The sequence below is a fragment of the Gymnogyps californianus genome, chromosome 5 (assembly GCF_018139145.2).
Source record: "Gymnogyps californianus isolate 813 chromosome 5, ASM1813914v2, whole genome shotgun sequence".
NCBI lineage: Eukaryota > Metazoa > Chordata > Aves > Accipitriformes > Cathartidae > Gymnogyps > Gymnogyps californianus.
In genome coordinates, this window is record NC_059475.1 from 35,783,291 (window position 1) to 35,798,549 (window position 15,259).

The 15,259-nt window shown below is 36.4% G+C and overlaps 2 protein-coding genes across 2 annotated transcripts in view; one reads left to right on the forward strand and one right to left on the reverse strand.

Annotated features, from left to right (window-relative positions):
• AVEN (apoptosis and caspase activation inhibitor) overlaps positions 1–7,782 on the forward strand; it is a 101,181-nt gene extending 93,399 nt beyond the window's left edge. The window contains exons 4-6 of the mRNA XM_050897082.1: positions 3,205–3,300; positions 4,792–5,152; positions 6,969–7,782. Of these exons, the coding sequence (XP_050753039.1) occupies positions 3,205–3,300; positions 4,792–5,152; positions 6,969–7,087 (576 nt within the window). The 3' untranslated portion in view covers positions 7,088–7,782. The remainder of the gene's footprint in view (positions 1–3,204; positions 3,301–4,791; positions 5,153–6,968) is intronic.
• A 7-nt stretch (positions 7,783–7,789) lies between these two features.
• The window catches only part of RYR3 (ryanodine receptor 3), a 210,869-nt gene continuing 203,399 nt past the window's right edge, over positions 7,790–15,259 (reverse strand). Inside the window, exons 99-104 of the mRNA XM_050897083.1 lie at positions 14,556–14,690; positions 12,343–12,499; positions 11,152–11,216; positions 10,940–11,040; positions 9,246–9,297; positions 7,790–8,444 (exon numbers count right to left, since the gene is read on the reverse strand). Coding sequence (XP_050753040.1) covers positions 8,349–8,444; positions 9,246–9,297; positions 10,940–11,040; positions 11,152–11,216; positions 12,343–12,499; positions 14,556–14,690 — 606 coding nt within the window. The 3' untranslated portion in view covers positions 7,790–8,348. The remainder of the gene's footprint in view (positions 8,445–9,245; positions 9,298–10,939; positions 11,041–11,151; positions 11,217–12,342; positions 12,500–14,555; positions 14,691–15,259) is intronic.

Sequence of the window (15,259 nt, forward strand, 5' to 3'; positions counted from 1 at the left end):
AATAAAAAGGGGCAAAGCAATAGGAGTCTGCTGTTTTCTATATCAGGATACTGGAAAGTGTCTTAATCTCTGCAGCTGTCTTCCTCACGTAAGTCATCTAAATTATTGCAAGATAAATGCTTTTGTCTTCCAAGCTTTTCTTTAAATTGTTGCGAAACTGTGCTTGAGTGTTTCTTCAAACATACATATACATTCAGATTTTAAAAGTTTGCGATTTATTTCCTAAAATATCAACAATAATTATTCCCTGGGAAGTGATATTTAAAGGTACATTAAAGTTGCAAAGTCAAATTAAAATGAGGAAATAAAACCAAGTGCAGCATTTGTTTAAACCTTCATATGTTTGTTCAGTGGGATACAGTCTTTCAATGACTGTGTATTTTTTTTTCTTATCAGTTCCTCCCGCTCCTAGTGTGCAGGATGTCAGTATCCAGAATATTAATTTCTTCATAATTTCCTCATAGGCTTGTCGTTATAGCATTTAGGTGATTTGAACACATTCATTAATTTCTGAATGGCTAAAGCCATTGTGAGCAGAGTGAAGTTGCATGTTGCCAGTGGATTTCACAAATATTCTTCTGGCAGCCAGTGATGAGACTGCACAGTTCTGGAGCCGGTCCCACGCTCTCACTCGTTGTGAAGTGTGCTGCGGTGGGCACGTTCTTCTGCCTGTGACCCTACCAAACTGTAGTCATTCATCCCACCCCATCCAAATTCGTTGTTTCAAACTGTTTCCTGTCTTTCACTGTTCTTATGTCAGTTTGAAATAGTTTACTGCACTAGTCACCATTACCCTTCCTTTGATTTCTTATTTTAGTCCAGAATCCTGGCCCGGATGGTTTCATAGCATTATCTAATTTTTCACATTGTCCCTGCTCTTCAGCCTGTTATCTCCTTTTTGTTTCTGGCCCATCTTTCTATTCCCTGAAAGCTGGATCCAGGTCTAACTTTCATCCTAGATCCACTTTGCCAAATTCCTTGCCTTTGCCTCTTAGCTCACCTGTTTCTAGTTCTTTGCCTGTCTATACATTATGTACAAGATTAGAGAATTGTAAACTGAAGTGATTACAATGGAACGAAATAAAGCAGAAAATGCATAAAAATAGCTGCAGAATGATGAGATATTTCCCATTCCCTATTATTTGTAGAAAGCAATGGCAAAGCATCAGTTTCAAATGTGGAACGGAAATGTCACAGTGCCATCAACAATAACAAATTTTCAGTTTATTAAGAATATTATCATTCATTGTTACAAAAAATAGATCTGGATTTGCTTTATTGTATATTGATAAAATGCAATAAAAATGTTTCGGAACACAGTCTGCAATTTAAAAATCAAACCGGTAATAGTAATTTGGATTTTTCAGTAAAAAATGGCAATTCCAGCAACAAAGTATGCCTCTACTTATTTTCTTGAACAAATAACTACATGTGCCATGAAGTGTTTATAATTTATTAAAAACTGCTTTGATCCCTTTGTTTGTTTTTTATTCAGACAACACTTTTAGTGAAATCTCTACTTGGATATTGAATTCCTTCTTCCATTATGTTATTTCTCCAAATTCCTCTTTTCCTTCATCCTCAGCCTTTTCTCCTCTTCCCTGTTTCCATTTTCACCTTCAGTCGCAATGTTCATTCACATCACTAATCTTTTTGCAAGTGTACCAGGTCTTCCCAAATGCACTTAAATGTTATTCAATGATACTTGACTTTTTACAATTTTTTATGTTACCGGATTCATACAGTTTCCTTGTTCTTTGCAAATGTGCAGAAGCCATATTTGATCTTCAATGTTTGTCAAAAGAACTGGGTTTTCTGAAGTTCTAGTTCATTGCTGGGCAACAAGAATTGCTTGTTGAAGACTTTTTGAGGTTACTTGTACCAGTGAATCGCCTTTGATGGTGATCACTAATCCATTGTAAAATAAAGTTGTTAGTAAATAAGAAAAATTCTAACCATCAGATATTTAAGTTGTTTGGTCTTTTTTACTCTCATTACTGGATACCAGAACCAGAATTTGGATACAAGAAACTGTTAAGCCAACTGCATTGTTTCTTTTTAAAATTTGTTTTAATTTTGTAAATATGCTATCAGAACACACTATGTCTTTGATGTTCATTCTTGCTGTGTACAGGTGTCAAAAGCCATCCATTCACACATGGCAGTGTGAATTCCTTTGACAAATCTCTTACAGCACGAAACAGTCTCTCCTAATTTATGAGTGTTTGGCCTTCTAAATGTCTGTGTCAGTCTATACCATATTGAGAGGGACAAATTTTTGTCTCTCTAAGCTAGATTTAGAAGCAGCTTCTCTGGTTCCATGAAAATGAGAGTATAGACTGAACTTACGCATTTTGTTGTCAGATTTTAAAATATGTGATGGATATCAAATGATCTTTTTCATTGATGGTGAATGTGCTCAGAATGTTCTGCTGCCTGCACTGTGAGCTCAAAATCTGTTTAACTGTACCAAAGTCCATGGTGTTCTGTAAAAGCATCAAATATTGCTGGTCCATTTTGTGTAAATTTGTTTTTAATAGTTTACAGCCAAAAAAAAAAAGGAGTCAAGAGAAAAGGAAACTTCAATACCTGTCATGTTAATAGGTGACAGTTCCACCTTTTAAGCAACTAGGCAGCAGTAGAGTATCTTTCTTGAATATCTTGAATATCATTTTAGAAGTGTATGTAACTATAGTTTGTTGCTTTTGTAAGCATCGAAACAACATTTTAAAAGATGGGGAAGTGTAAAAAGGGCCATATTGTTTAGGCACTAAAAAAAGTAGAGCTACACGCAAGCTACATGGTTTGATCGCTTAGAGAATAGTAGCAACTCATTAAAGAATGGCAATTCCCACTGCATAGAAAGCTTCACAGATTAAAAGATGTTTGAGTTGGAAAAGCCTCTTATGACATTGTCAACTTGCAGAACTACTTCCTGCTTTGGATTTTCAAGGCATTGCCTAAGGAGCATTCCATTTATACCTTGTTTTTAAACCTTTAACTGATTATTTGCATTGTAGGTGTTTATATGGTAACTTTGCCAAACTGCTTTGTACATGGGTAATTTAAAACTATGAATTCCTGTATTAGCTTGTTCTTCACATTCCTTGAATGCGTGGAACAGAGGAATGTAATAGATTAAAGTCATTATTAGTTCATATTTTTTTTTAATAAAAGCGTACTGTGTGTTGAATTATATTTCAGTTATCTGTGCTTTCTGTTGACTGCCAGTCTTTGGCCCAGGCCCTTCAGGAATTGCCTCTGCATCTGAGGTTGAATGTAGCTGCTGAACTTGTGCAGGTAATGCTGTGAATTTTCACAAGAAAATGCAAATATTTTAAGTGAAACAATCTATGCAAGAATGATTACTTTAAACTTGATCTTCAAACATAAGTGGAATGTATTTTGTAAGTAAATACATTTCTTGAGACTGGCATGTCAAATGGCATGTAATGCAGGATACCCCTCTATCAGCACTTTTTATGCTTTGTTGCCTTTAAACAAAATGCTTCGATGTGCAGCACATTAGATTTGAAGCCAGGTATCGGAGTGTTTGACATGGAATGATTGCACTGTTTTTGTATTTGCTTCTCTTGTTAGCAGCTGTTAACAGCCAAAACTTTGAAAGTGCTTTCACATTCTTTCCTGTTAATTATTTTAATTGTGATTTACTCTTCTACATAGCTAATATCAACATACATCTTTGTTCCATGAATCAAACTTACATCTGTGTTAGAACAGGTAGAACTGTCAATCAAACAGGTAAAGAAAATGTCATTTATGCTCTGGTGAAAAAAAATCAAACAACAGAATATTAGGAAAAAATGTTTCTTCAGGCTGTGAAAAAGAACCAATGAGACTCAAATATAAAAACAATATTCTTAAAAAAAATCCATCTGCTCAAGCAAGGAAAAAGAAACATGACCCTTACAGAAGAAATTTTACTTCTGTTCGGAGTTGCATGAAGTGCTGCTGTGACTGACACAACTATGCTCTTTCTTAACGGAGCTCAAATATGTCTGCACAGGTGATGTCTAAGGGAATCTCCAAACAAATGTTACTTTCAAATACAATTTTCTTCTTAAAAGTTCTAGTCACGGTCTTTAACTTTTATCAGGGTTATAAAGTGTGTGTTATGACATTTAATCTTTGTATTGTCATTCTGACTGGTGATGTGGTCATCAGATATGCTGCAGTGTTATTAATGCCAGGGTATCCTGATACAAACAGAATCTGTGTTCCACGGTTAAATAATGAGTTGCCATTTCTTGTTTCACCATTTGATAATGTTTTGTAATTTGGTTTCATTTTTCAAAATAATGCAGCTATATACTACAACTTTTGCTAAATGATTTTCAGCAACCTGTAGTATGGTTTGCTTTCAAGACTGGAATTTTGGAGGGAAGGCCTGACAAGGGATAATGTTTCTAGCCAAATTTGGACTTCAATCATTCCAAAATTCAGAGTATTGATGAGATTTCATTACAGAAGAATTAAAGAAAAGTAACTCTCCAGGAAGTATTTGTGAAACAATGGAACTTGCTGATTTAGCATACAATCTCATGTTCCGTAATAAGGGATAAAAGGAGTTTGTATTTTGTAGTTGCTTCTGTCGAAGTATCATCAAGATAACTTCAGTTTACTTTTACTTCTGAATTCAGTTCTGCTGAAATGCATTGTACCTTCTTAAGTGATCAAATGTAGGAAGCATGAATTACAATCCAAATTAGACAGAATAGTAAAAATGGAGTTAATCATTAGAAAGACTCAAGTCCTTTCTTGTACTCTTAGGCATCAACACCTGTAGAGCTCCCACAGATGAAATCTAAAAGTATTGAAGATGGCAAGAGGAGAGAGCTTCTGTTCCGACAGTCTCTGGCTCAAAGTGAAACGGTGTTGGGCTCCCATCCCGTCAGTGATTCTGTTGCTCCGTCAGGGCCTGGAAGTAAAAATGGTCCTAGGGCAAGTGCAGCACAACCATTTCAAAGAGCCCCTATACTATCAAAGCAAGAGACTGACCATTTGGATGAAGAACTAGATCTTCTCCTAAATCTAGATGCTCCCATTGATACAGCAAACAGACCTGTGTCAGGTGCATTATCCTACAACAGATCAACTGAGAAAGATTTGAAAATGGATTGTAAGGAAAATGGTAAGACTTCTCTTCTCCCCAGCATGCCCTTATTTAATTTCCATTGCTCTCTGTTTTGGTGATGTTTTTGAACTCTTGATTAGCCAGTCAACAGTACTGCTGTCATCGTCTCTGTCATACTGCACTTCATTTATCTGGGGCTATGTTCTGGCCCGTTTGTTCCTTTTCAAGTTTAACTCCCCACTGAACTAAAGTTTCACCATTGTCAGTTCATTTTAAGCATTAAGAGAAATTCTTCTGCAGAACAGCACTGGTCTTACGATTCAGCAAAATTTTAAATTAAAAAAAATTAATGTACTACTAGAGAATTTTAGTGAGAGGAAGATAAAAGTTTTTATGTAACATTACCAGCCCTTAGTTCAATGTGCTAATAATATACAGAAGAATTGACAGCTATTTCTGATGGCTTGTTATAAATGCTATTTTCAAACTAGCACTGATTTTACAAAATCAAGTTTAGTATGGAAACAAAACACATAGGAAAATTTTCCTATTTCAGAAAAATCGGCAAACCCTTCCTTTTGTTTGCATTCCTAGAAGTTATACTGCTGTTTGTTTGTTAGTTTTGATGGAGCTGGTTTGCTACTCCTCCCCAGCCCACAATGCTGTAAAAGCATTTTTAGCATTTCTGATTTTTTGTGTATGATTTTCTTGCTATCTTAAAAATTAAGTCCAAGATGGTTGAGTATGATGTAAGATGTCACCACAAGCAATACAGCAAGCCTTGTTACTGAAGACAATCTTGAAATGCTCTTTCATTTCAGTGGTATGTCATGCTTTCCACTCCAAAGCACAGTGTAAATCCCTTAAGAAAACAATGCCACCAGAATATGGAATCATACCGTGGTGTAATAATCATGCAGGGCTGTCGTGGTTTAACCCTAGCCAGCAGCTAAGTACCACGCAGCCGCTCCCTCGCTCCCCCGCCCCACTGCCAGTGGGATGGGGAGGAGAATCGGGAAAGAAAGAAGGTAAAACTCGTGGGTTGAGATAAGAATGGTTTAATAACTAAAGTAAAATATACTACTAACAATAATAATAATGAAATATAATAATAATTGTAATGAAAAGGAATATAACAAAAAAAAGAAGGCGGGGGGGAACCCTAGTGATGCACAATGCAATTGCTCACCACCCACTGACCGATGCCAGAGAGGTGACCTGCCCCTCCCGGTCAACTCCCCCCAGTTTATATACTGGGCATGATGTTCCATGGTATGGAATACCCCTTTGGCTAGTTCAGGTCAGCTGCCCCGGCTCTGCTCCCTCCCAGCTCCTTGCCCACCTGATTGCTGGCAGAGCATGGGAAACTGAAAAGTCCTTGGCTTAAGATAAGCGCTACTTAGCAACAACTAAAACATCAGAGTGTTATCATCAGCATCATTCTCACACTAAATCCAAAACACAGCACTGTACCAGCTACTAAGAAGAGAGTTAACTCTGTCCCAGCCGAAACCAGGACAAGGGCGATCTGCTGTTGTGGCCTCCTGCTCCTCTCCTACATTGAAGTAAACTCTGCATCGGAGAGGATTGTGAACAGATCGCAGTAGGGGGATCACTTATAATGTCTGCTGCAGACCAGGCCTGGCCCCCCTTGAATCAGATGGAAGCCACATTGCTCTGGTTGAGCTTATTAAGCTGCCTCATTTTTTTTTTAATTCTTGCTACTATTTTTGGAATATGACTCACTATTCTTCAAGAAAGAGAGATTGTGTTTAAATGTAGTCAGTTGTGCATTAAAAGCAAAATGATCTGTGACAAAGAGCTGGTATGGAATTGTTTCCAGATTTCAAGTCTGTTCTTTTCACTCTTCTAGACCCTTTAAAACTAGATATGCCTGAAGAGAAGAATACAGCATCTCAGCAACAGCAAAGTACATCCAAAAATGTTACTGAGGAAGAGCTTGAAGATTGGCTGGACAGCATGATTTCCTGAAGCTCAGATTTTCTTATGTGAATAATTGAAAATAGCAACCATTAAGTAGAAAGCGGAATCTTCCTTTATTTGCTTGTTATTTCCTTTATCTATTTCACTTTGTTCAGTATGCCAAATGCCCAGTTTTGTTTGCTGGCACCTAAAATTCTGTGCAACCAAAATTCATTTAGATGTGATTGATTGAAAATTGTCTAAGACTAATGTTCTTAGAAAGCTCTAAGATTTGTGATGAAATTAGGATTTTCTTTGCTAAAGATGCAGGCTACAGCATGCTAGAACAGTTATTTCAGCTTGTACTTGCTCTATGTGGTCCTTAAAATAAAGCTACGAATGAACAATAAATACATGTGGTTTTAGTCACCATCCTCGCACCACATCTCCATATTGTAGAAAAATGAGAAAGATGACAGCAAAGGTAATATTTGGTTTATAATACTTTATTGCAGTGGGCACTTTTTATTAGAAGAAGAAAAATGCATAATCCTAGCAGCTTCTACTTGCAGGTGACCATAGAGCATTGTTTTATTTTGACCTAAGATTTAAATTGTATTCATTTTGATACAGTGTATGTCTTTTAACAGCAGCATCTAATAAGCTGTTATTGAAGGTAGTGTATAAACAAACTTCAAGTGCAATTTCATACAGAAAGACAGAAAAGCAATACAGTTAATGGATCTGTTCATCTAGAACACTAACATAAAAAGTTTGCATAGCTATGTCTACAGAGGTTTTAAGGCACTTAATGTTTCAAGGTGGACGAAGTGTTTGAAAATGTTTTCTTTTTAACGGCTTAAAGCTTTTCAAGCTGTATCTTAATACATTCACTAGCAAATACTGGGGGGAAAAACTGGACAGCAGTTATTAAAATATTTTTTCTGAGGCATGGCCTCTGATGTTCAAGTTCTTAAATGTCAAATGTTGTGCAATTAAGACACCTTTTAGCCCTTTCAACTGTACTGCCGAACACTAGGTTAATGATGTGGTTAAAAAGTTGTTATAATTTCAGACCATGTTTGAACTGGAAGGCTTAAGTTAATCTGGCATAGTTTTCTCTTTTCTAATTAAAATTCCAACAAAAGACCTGTTTCATACGTGGTAGGTACAAAAAGCCTATGAAATAGTGTCAAATTTTAGGTATGTCTTGAAGTTTAAAGACATGTAAAGCAAATACAAGCTGTGAAATTACACTATGAAAGGAAAAGTAGGTTTTTTTGTATACTGGATCTTAACAGTTCATGAATAAATAATTTCTTTTGTGGTATTAGCCAAGTTGATCTTCATACTGTTTCCGGAAGCAGTCCCCTGCTGGGAAAAAATCCCAACATCTTTCTTGGTACATCTTCCACACAAATGACTCCTGAAAATGATAAAGAGTATTTATTTTAACAGACACCTTGCAGTTAGTGCTCTAGATGATAAACTTTTAACAATAACCAGGTACTGTGCCTATTACTGTGGAGTAGAACTGAAGACACTGAAGTGCAAAGATCGTAACTCAGGAACATTTGTAAAAGTATTGTTCTGCACTTTGATTCAGAACTACTGAAATTTAAGCCCTATTAGAAAAACTGCGTAAGTGTGAATTAATCAGTCTAGTTAGTTACACCAGAGCAAACCTGTACACAGTCTGTATATATAAAATGTGTTTCAGTTTGCTTGGAAAACATTGAAGTGTAAGGTACTTTGGTAGTGTTTGCATAACAGCTTCTTATCTGAGATAAGATATAATTAAATCCTATTTATTTACATTTAGAGCCTAACAACACTAAACATACATACACACATCCACATACCTATCTATATATACATATATATGGGTTTAGACTATAAATATAGTAGCTTAACTACTTAATCTTTTGGGAGTAAACTACAACTGGTATATTTCAGGGTTTCATTTCAGAGATAAGATTACTAGTAACTGACTTCTGACAGAGTTCAGTGCTGGGTAGAATAGCACACTGCTGCAGCCCACCCCATCCCTTTTTTTTAACCCTTCCTTTTCTTTAATTCGCAGAAGACTCTCAGGGAGGGTGGCATCATCTCCACTCCTTGGTGGCACATCAGTTCCACCTGCTGGTACACAGCTACAGGACTGGAGAAGATAAAAACGTTGAAAGATAATTTTAAGAAAAAAAATTAAGTTTTATTTTCTACTCACCTGGCCCGTATGCTCAGTTTCATCCTTGTTGATGAGATACATTAAAAAGAATCTGAAACAAGCACATGAAGTGGGTATTAATGCAGAAAACGTAACATCTCTGCCTAACCTTTCCTCGACTGGGGTATGTGAGGGAGATTATGCCAACCAGCAAAGTAATGATATTGCTAGGTGTCTAAAGTGCTTACGTTAAAGGAGAAAATGCTGTCCTCCACTGTGGAAGTGCTAACAGATGTAAAAGCTGTAGAAGTGGAAAAATGTGGTTTAGCCTTTTCTTCATTTCAGTGCTAGGAGCAATACCTGAATTATTAGGCATATGCCAACTCCTATACACATACGCTCCAACATCCCACCTTGGAAGAAGTTACTATGGCTACTATGCAAGAAGTTTGAAGTGTGGCGAATACTCAGCTGCCCTAAGATTTCCAAACACTCATGCCATACAGCTCACAAGCTGAGCCTATCTATCTCAGATACCTGTGCTCACCCTAATGTAGAGAGCTTGAACTAATTAGGAAGGCTGGAGAGTACTAACAATGGTCTGTTTATATGTAACACAACTCTTGGTTAGCTGCTTTTGATGCAGTGCATTTGGAATTAAACTTGGTATGTGCTTGCATTGTAAAAAGAAAGGCATGTATACTGACTTTAACATTTGTCTAATTAAAGGGCAACCTGGTTAGAAAGATTGTTCACTATATATTCTAATATTAAGGAAATGGCTATTTTTAATTTACTGTGAATTACAGGTTCCCATATACCAAATAAGCAATTCAATATAGTAAGAAAAGCTTGGAGGTTGTAGACTGGTAAAACTATGGATGTTAACGGAAATTTGCCTCACAAAAGTATGTGCCTTGATTTTGCAGTGTCAGTTGCTATGCAAGGAATACTGCAGCCTCCGCTCCAGGAGGCATGCTTTTTTTTTTTTTTTTTTTTTTTTTTTTTAAGTTTAAAAAGTCCAGATGCAATATTCCAAAGCCAGACTTCTATAATATACCACCAGTTCAGCTCCTTTGGTTCTGCTAGCACAATGCTCATATAATTATCATTGTTGTATGAGTAACTAATGCCATCAAATTAACTTTTTAAATATGCTCCTTGATCTGCTCTGTATTTACTAATGAAAGTAGAAGATCACTGTCTTGGGAGTCTGGGCAATAGTCTAAACACATACAGCTCCTGACTGCTTCAAGATTTCAGAAAGCTGCACTATCACTAAAGAACTACAGGATCAGACTTGCACATTATTTTTTGTAGCTTATCTTTCAGGAATCTTCCAGAAATACCTTTTTTTTGTTTTGATGTTTTGGTTTTCTTTTTGTCAAATTGAGGCTAATTTTCAATGGTCTCATCAGCGTTACCAAGCCCCCAGAAGTCACAATCAAAACTTCCAAACTTAAGCAACTTATTAAACTGTTGTTCCCTATCATTCCACATATCTGGGTTTCCTTCCAGAGGAATAAGGAGTTGGTGTGCCTTCAGGTCTCATTCCACTAAGGTAGCTCACGTGTAAGGTGAGCACTTTAAAGATAACCAGCAGTGTGGAGTAGAGGAGGGGAGACCAGAAAGGAATGGAGATATTCCTCAGTTCTACAGAATTCTGTCTTAGGATTGTCAGCAATGTGTGCACCTAAATTACTCTGGAGCTGAAAGGTCTCTCTATCATAATTCCAGTAGTAAAATATACTTACAGATAGTTTGCCAAGTTGTGTTCTTGCAAAGTGTGTGTTTCAAAGCCATGTGGGATTGTGTCAAAATAGTCATTGCCGATGCCACAAATAAAACATTTGGTCTGGAAACACAAGTTGTGGTTACAAATTAATTTTAACTCAAAGACACTATTTTAACTGGTAACAATCTAGATGAGTAAGAGCAATGAAAAATGTAGTGTGCTTACTCATACCTCCATATCTTCTCTCACTTGTTCTTGCTGGTCTCTTAATTCACCAAAAGCATCAATAATCAGACCTATTTCAAATGGAAAAGTTGCAACACGTCAGTACTTAGCAATATTCCTATTTCAAGTAATGTCTGTCAGACGTCCTCCACTGTCTTTGGCGTTTCGTGTACTTATGTCTAGGTTGAACAGTTCAAGTTACAATCTATCAATTTCCAAACATCTAACATTTGTTTACACTGCACTCCTAGCAGTAAGAATTTCTCTTACATAGAAGTGCAGTCTTGAGAGTGGAGAGGCTTTTCTGTACTTATGTTTTGGTCAATTTAAGCTTCCATAATCTCATCTCTTTTGTTCCCATGAAAGAATTTAATTTTCATTCTCCTTCTCATGGAACTCTTGTATCCCAACTTTTGTTCAACAACGACGACTCTGCTCCCACAGGCCCCCCAGCCAGTTTGTGATGCTGCTTCACATTTGAAGCATTATTCCTCCACTTCCAACATATTAAGGATAGAGTTGGATCATTTTGGGGACTGTGACATTCATAACTTTTTCTCAGTATAGATGTATTACATTTTTTCTTTGCCACCAGACTGCCATAAAATGGTGCTTTTTCCTAACAGCCTTAGATCAGTTTATACAATGAGTGTTGAGTACTGACAGTCATTGAAGAGAGGCCTCATTCTCTGTAAACCACAACTGCAAACCAATTAAAACTGCAAATCCTCCTCTAAAGAAAGGAGGAAACGGGTATGTGGCCATGGTGACTTTCTCCATGTCATTTCCCCTTTCCAAGGCGAAAGTCTCCATTCCCCAGCCAGCTGTGGTGGTTCCAAACTACAGGTGTGAAGAGTGTCTACAGCAAGGCTCTCCAAGTTTAAATGGTTATTATAGGAAGAACAGTGATCCTGCACAAGCTGCGTCATTGCTGGATAGCTGTCAAAGTGTTCATAAACACTGTAACCCAGGTAAGTTATGTTTCTTGTGCTTTGTCTTTGTGTAATACTTGGGCCAATGCATTATTTGTGAATTAAGTATAAAACTATTACTTTCAGAATTAATTATTTTATCAGCTCAGAAATAAGTCTTTATAGCAACACTGCTAAATTTACCTCAAACACAAATATGGTTTAAATACATTGCAGAACTTAAGTAAACTAAATTCTAACCATCTACTAAGGTAAGTGACGGTACCTTGAATAATGGCCAGTAGGATAACAATGACAAAGAAGAAAAATGTGATGTCAAAGACAATTCGATACATTTCATAAGGGTCTCCAGCAGGATCCTCAATTTCATCTCCAATGCCACCACCAGCTCTTACACCCACATACATGTGGAACAGGTAACACTAAAAAAGAGAGAGGAGAATTACAGATATATTTACCATGACTGATTCTGTTTGGGTTTTTTTTCTTTTTTTTTAAAATGGTTCTGCTCTGCTAATTCTCTTCACAAGTTACAGTAACAAAGAACACATAATATCATTCATGTATCACACACGCTGCACCAAAAACCTCTTATTGCCTTAACTAAAGTGATTACATCTTCAAGTACACTTACTAAGAGGGGGAATCGGCTTCGGCTGTTACCCTCTCCTCACTCCCTAGGTCTTACAGACTAAGACCATTTGGGGGGCATTTTCCTTGTATTTGTCACTGTATTCAACTATATTCTACCCCTTATATTAATTCTAAGATTCTAGCTTGCTCTGAGTAAGCAGAGGACATCTTTTAAAGTCTTGTAATGGAGTTTAGAAATGTTGGCAAATATTGCCATAAAATAAATAGTGACATATTCACAACAGGTAGATCTATCTGTGTTTAGGTGGTTTCTGGATAATTTCATTTTGCAGTACTAGATGTCTGGTTTAGTATATTGTAAATTATTTACGATCTGGGAAACATAGCCTGTGTTCAGTTCGATGCAGAAGAAATCACTTTACAAAAATGTTGCTGTGTGTCATATTTTTTGAACATATAAGTCTTCATGGAAAAATCTTTAAAAATCTGGATATTTAAGCTATGTAAGCATATTAGAATGGAATCTTCTGCTGGAGTGATATACTACTGATGTTCCTGTGTGAATCATCTACAGAATCTTGTAAACCACCTTCAGCCACACAATGTGGGTTAAAAACAACAGAGATCTTTAAGCCGAGACAGTGTTCTGAAGTCACATTAGACAGCAATGCTGGTGTTAAATAATCAGCATAAAACCTGACAAATCTGGTCTTTCATAAGCAAACACTAAACAGAACTATACATCCATTTTTATAATGCAACTTTACTGTTGATGTAAGATACTGGTACTAGTTTAATCTTACTTAAAAATGTAACATGGAATTGATTTACCTCACTTGGTAGAGCGGTTTAAAATGTAATATAGTGTCATTATTCCAATTACTCCTACATCTACTTTCTGACCAGACCATTATATCCAGCTCGCAGAGGGACCAGTTAAATAATACTGCTTGGGCAGTTTTCATAATTTCTATCATCTGCACATCTGACTTGCACTGAGTGTTTGAAAGAAAGTTCAAGAATAGGGAAGATCATTTTGTGAAGTCTATGACACACCTCTGTTCTGAGGTATTTTATTCCATCTTTGGCATGTAACACAGAGCAGAGAGTGACTATTGCATGGAAGAAACGAGCTGGCCACAAACTCAGAATATTACATTTTTAATACCTGAATTTGTGCTGTTTTCTGTATACAGTAAGAAAATCAAAATCCTCTTCATACCATAATACGTACTTGTAGAGTATCTTTTAATATGACATAAATAACATTCTGTGGCAACAGGTGGAAATCAGAAGGGAAATTAGTAGCATTACATTATCACCTGTAGTGAGTTTTAATTTCCCCCTTCTCTACTCACCCTTGACTTCTTACTTCATGACTAAATTAGTAATTGTAAGCAGTTTGGAGCAGGCTTTTATAACTAGCACTAATAATATCATATACTTCATATAACCTAAATAAGGATAGGAAGAGCTTGCACACTTGCAAACATTGGGAACAAATTGTGTTTACTTGTGCTGCAACAACACAACTTCTTTTTGCAGAGCTGACCAGTTTGTCATGAAATTTCTTCCATATACTTTAAGGGTTTGCCATCTTCACATGTAAAAGCGTTGCAGCAAATCATATACCACAGTATTTAGGAGAAAAATCCAGAATATCTTCCTATACTGGTGAGTGTCACCTATCTACTCTTGAGTTTAGACCATTGGAGAATGCAGAGGGAATTTCAAGACCATTCACATTTTCAAAATGACATATAGCAAGAAGAAGGGACCCATGAATTTAACAACAAAAACATCCCTCCTTGCTTATCATTTTATCTTAAGTATCCATTTGAAAATTCAGGATGAAATTTGAAGCATGCTAGTGATGTTAGTTACCGTCATCATGTCATCACATTTCATGTCTGGTTCATCTTCATCTTCACTTTTGTTGTAGAATTTGCGGAAGAAGTTGAACGCCACAACAGTGTAAAGATATACTACTACAGCGAGGAGTCCTACAGTAAGCACAAGCTGTATATGGAGACATGACATGAAAGTAGGTTTCAATTTCATTCTGTCAGAAGAGATATGCTAGCTCAGTGTATTGCCTTAAGTATTGAAAATGCATCATATTGTACCTTTCCCAATAAGGAAACTAAAGACAGCAGTTATGATAGCTTTGAGGTCTCCCTATTGCTTGCATCAGCGTAGAGGTGTTACTTTACCCTGCTCTCACGTGAAAATCAAAGGGAAAAACAGTATCAAGAAACTGAAGTTGTTTCCGTCTTTCTGAGCTATATGCATACAAACTATATATATCACTGAAGAAATGTTTCCACTATTTAACTTAAAAGTTAAATCCTAGTAACTTGAAAAACTGGATATACAGTGAAAATAAAATGATAAAAAATAAACCCGTTTAGTTAATTTGATAAATAATTTCAACTGGGACTTATCATGACTTATCATAGTCTATTTTCTGTTCCAAAGCTGGTTAGCAAAGTCATCGATAAAGTGGATAGAAAATTTTTTAGATAACCAAAGAGTAATTTCCAGGTCCTGCTTTTAAGTGAATAAAATCCTTAGGCGAGAAAGTTTAG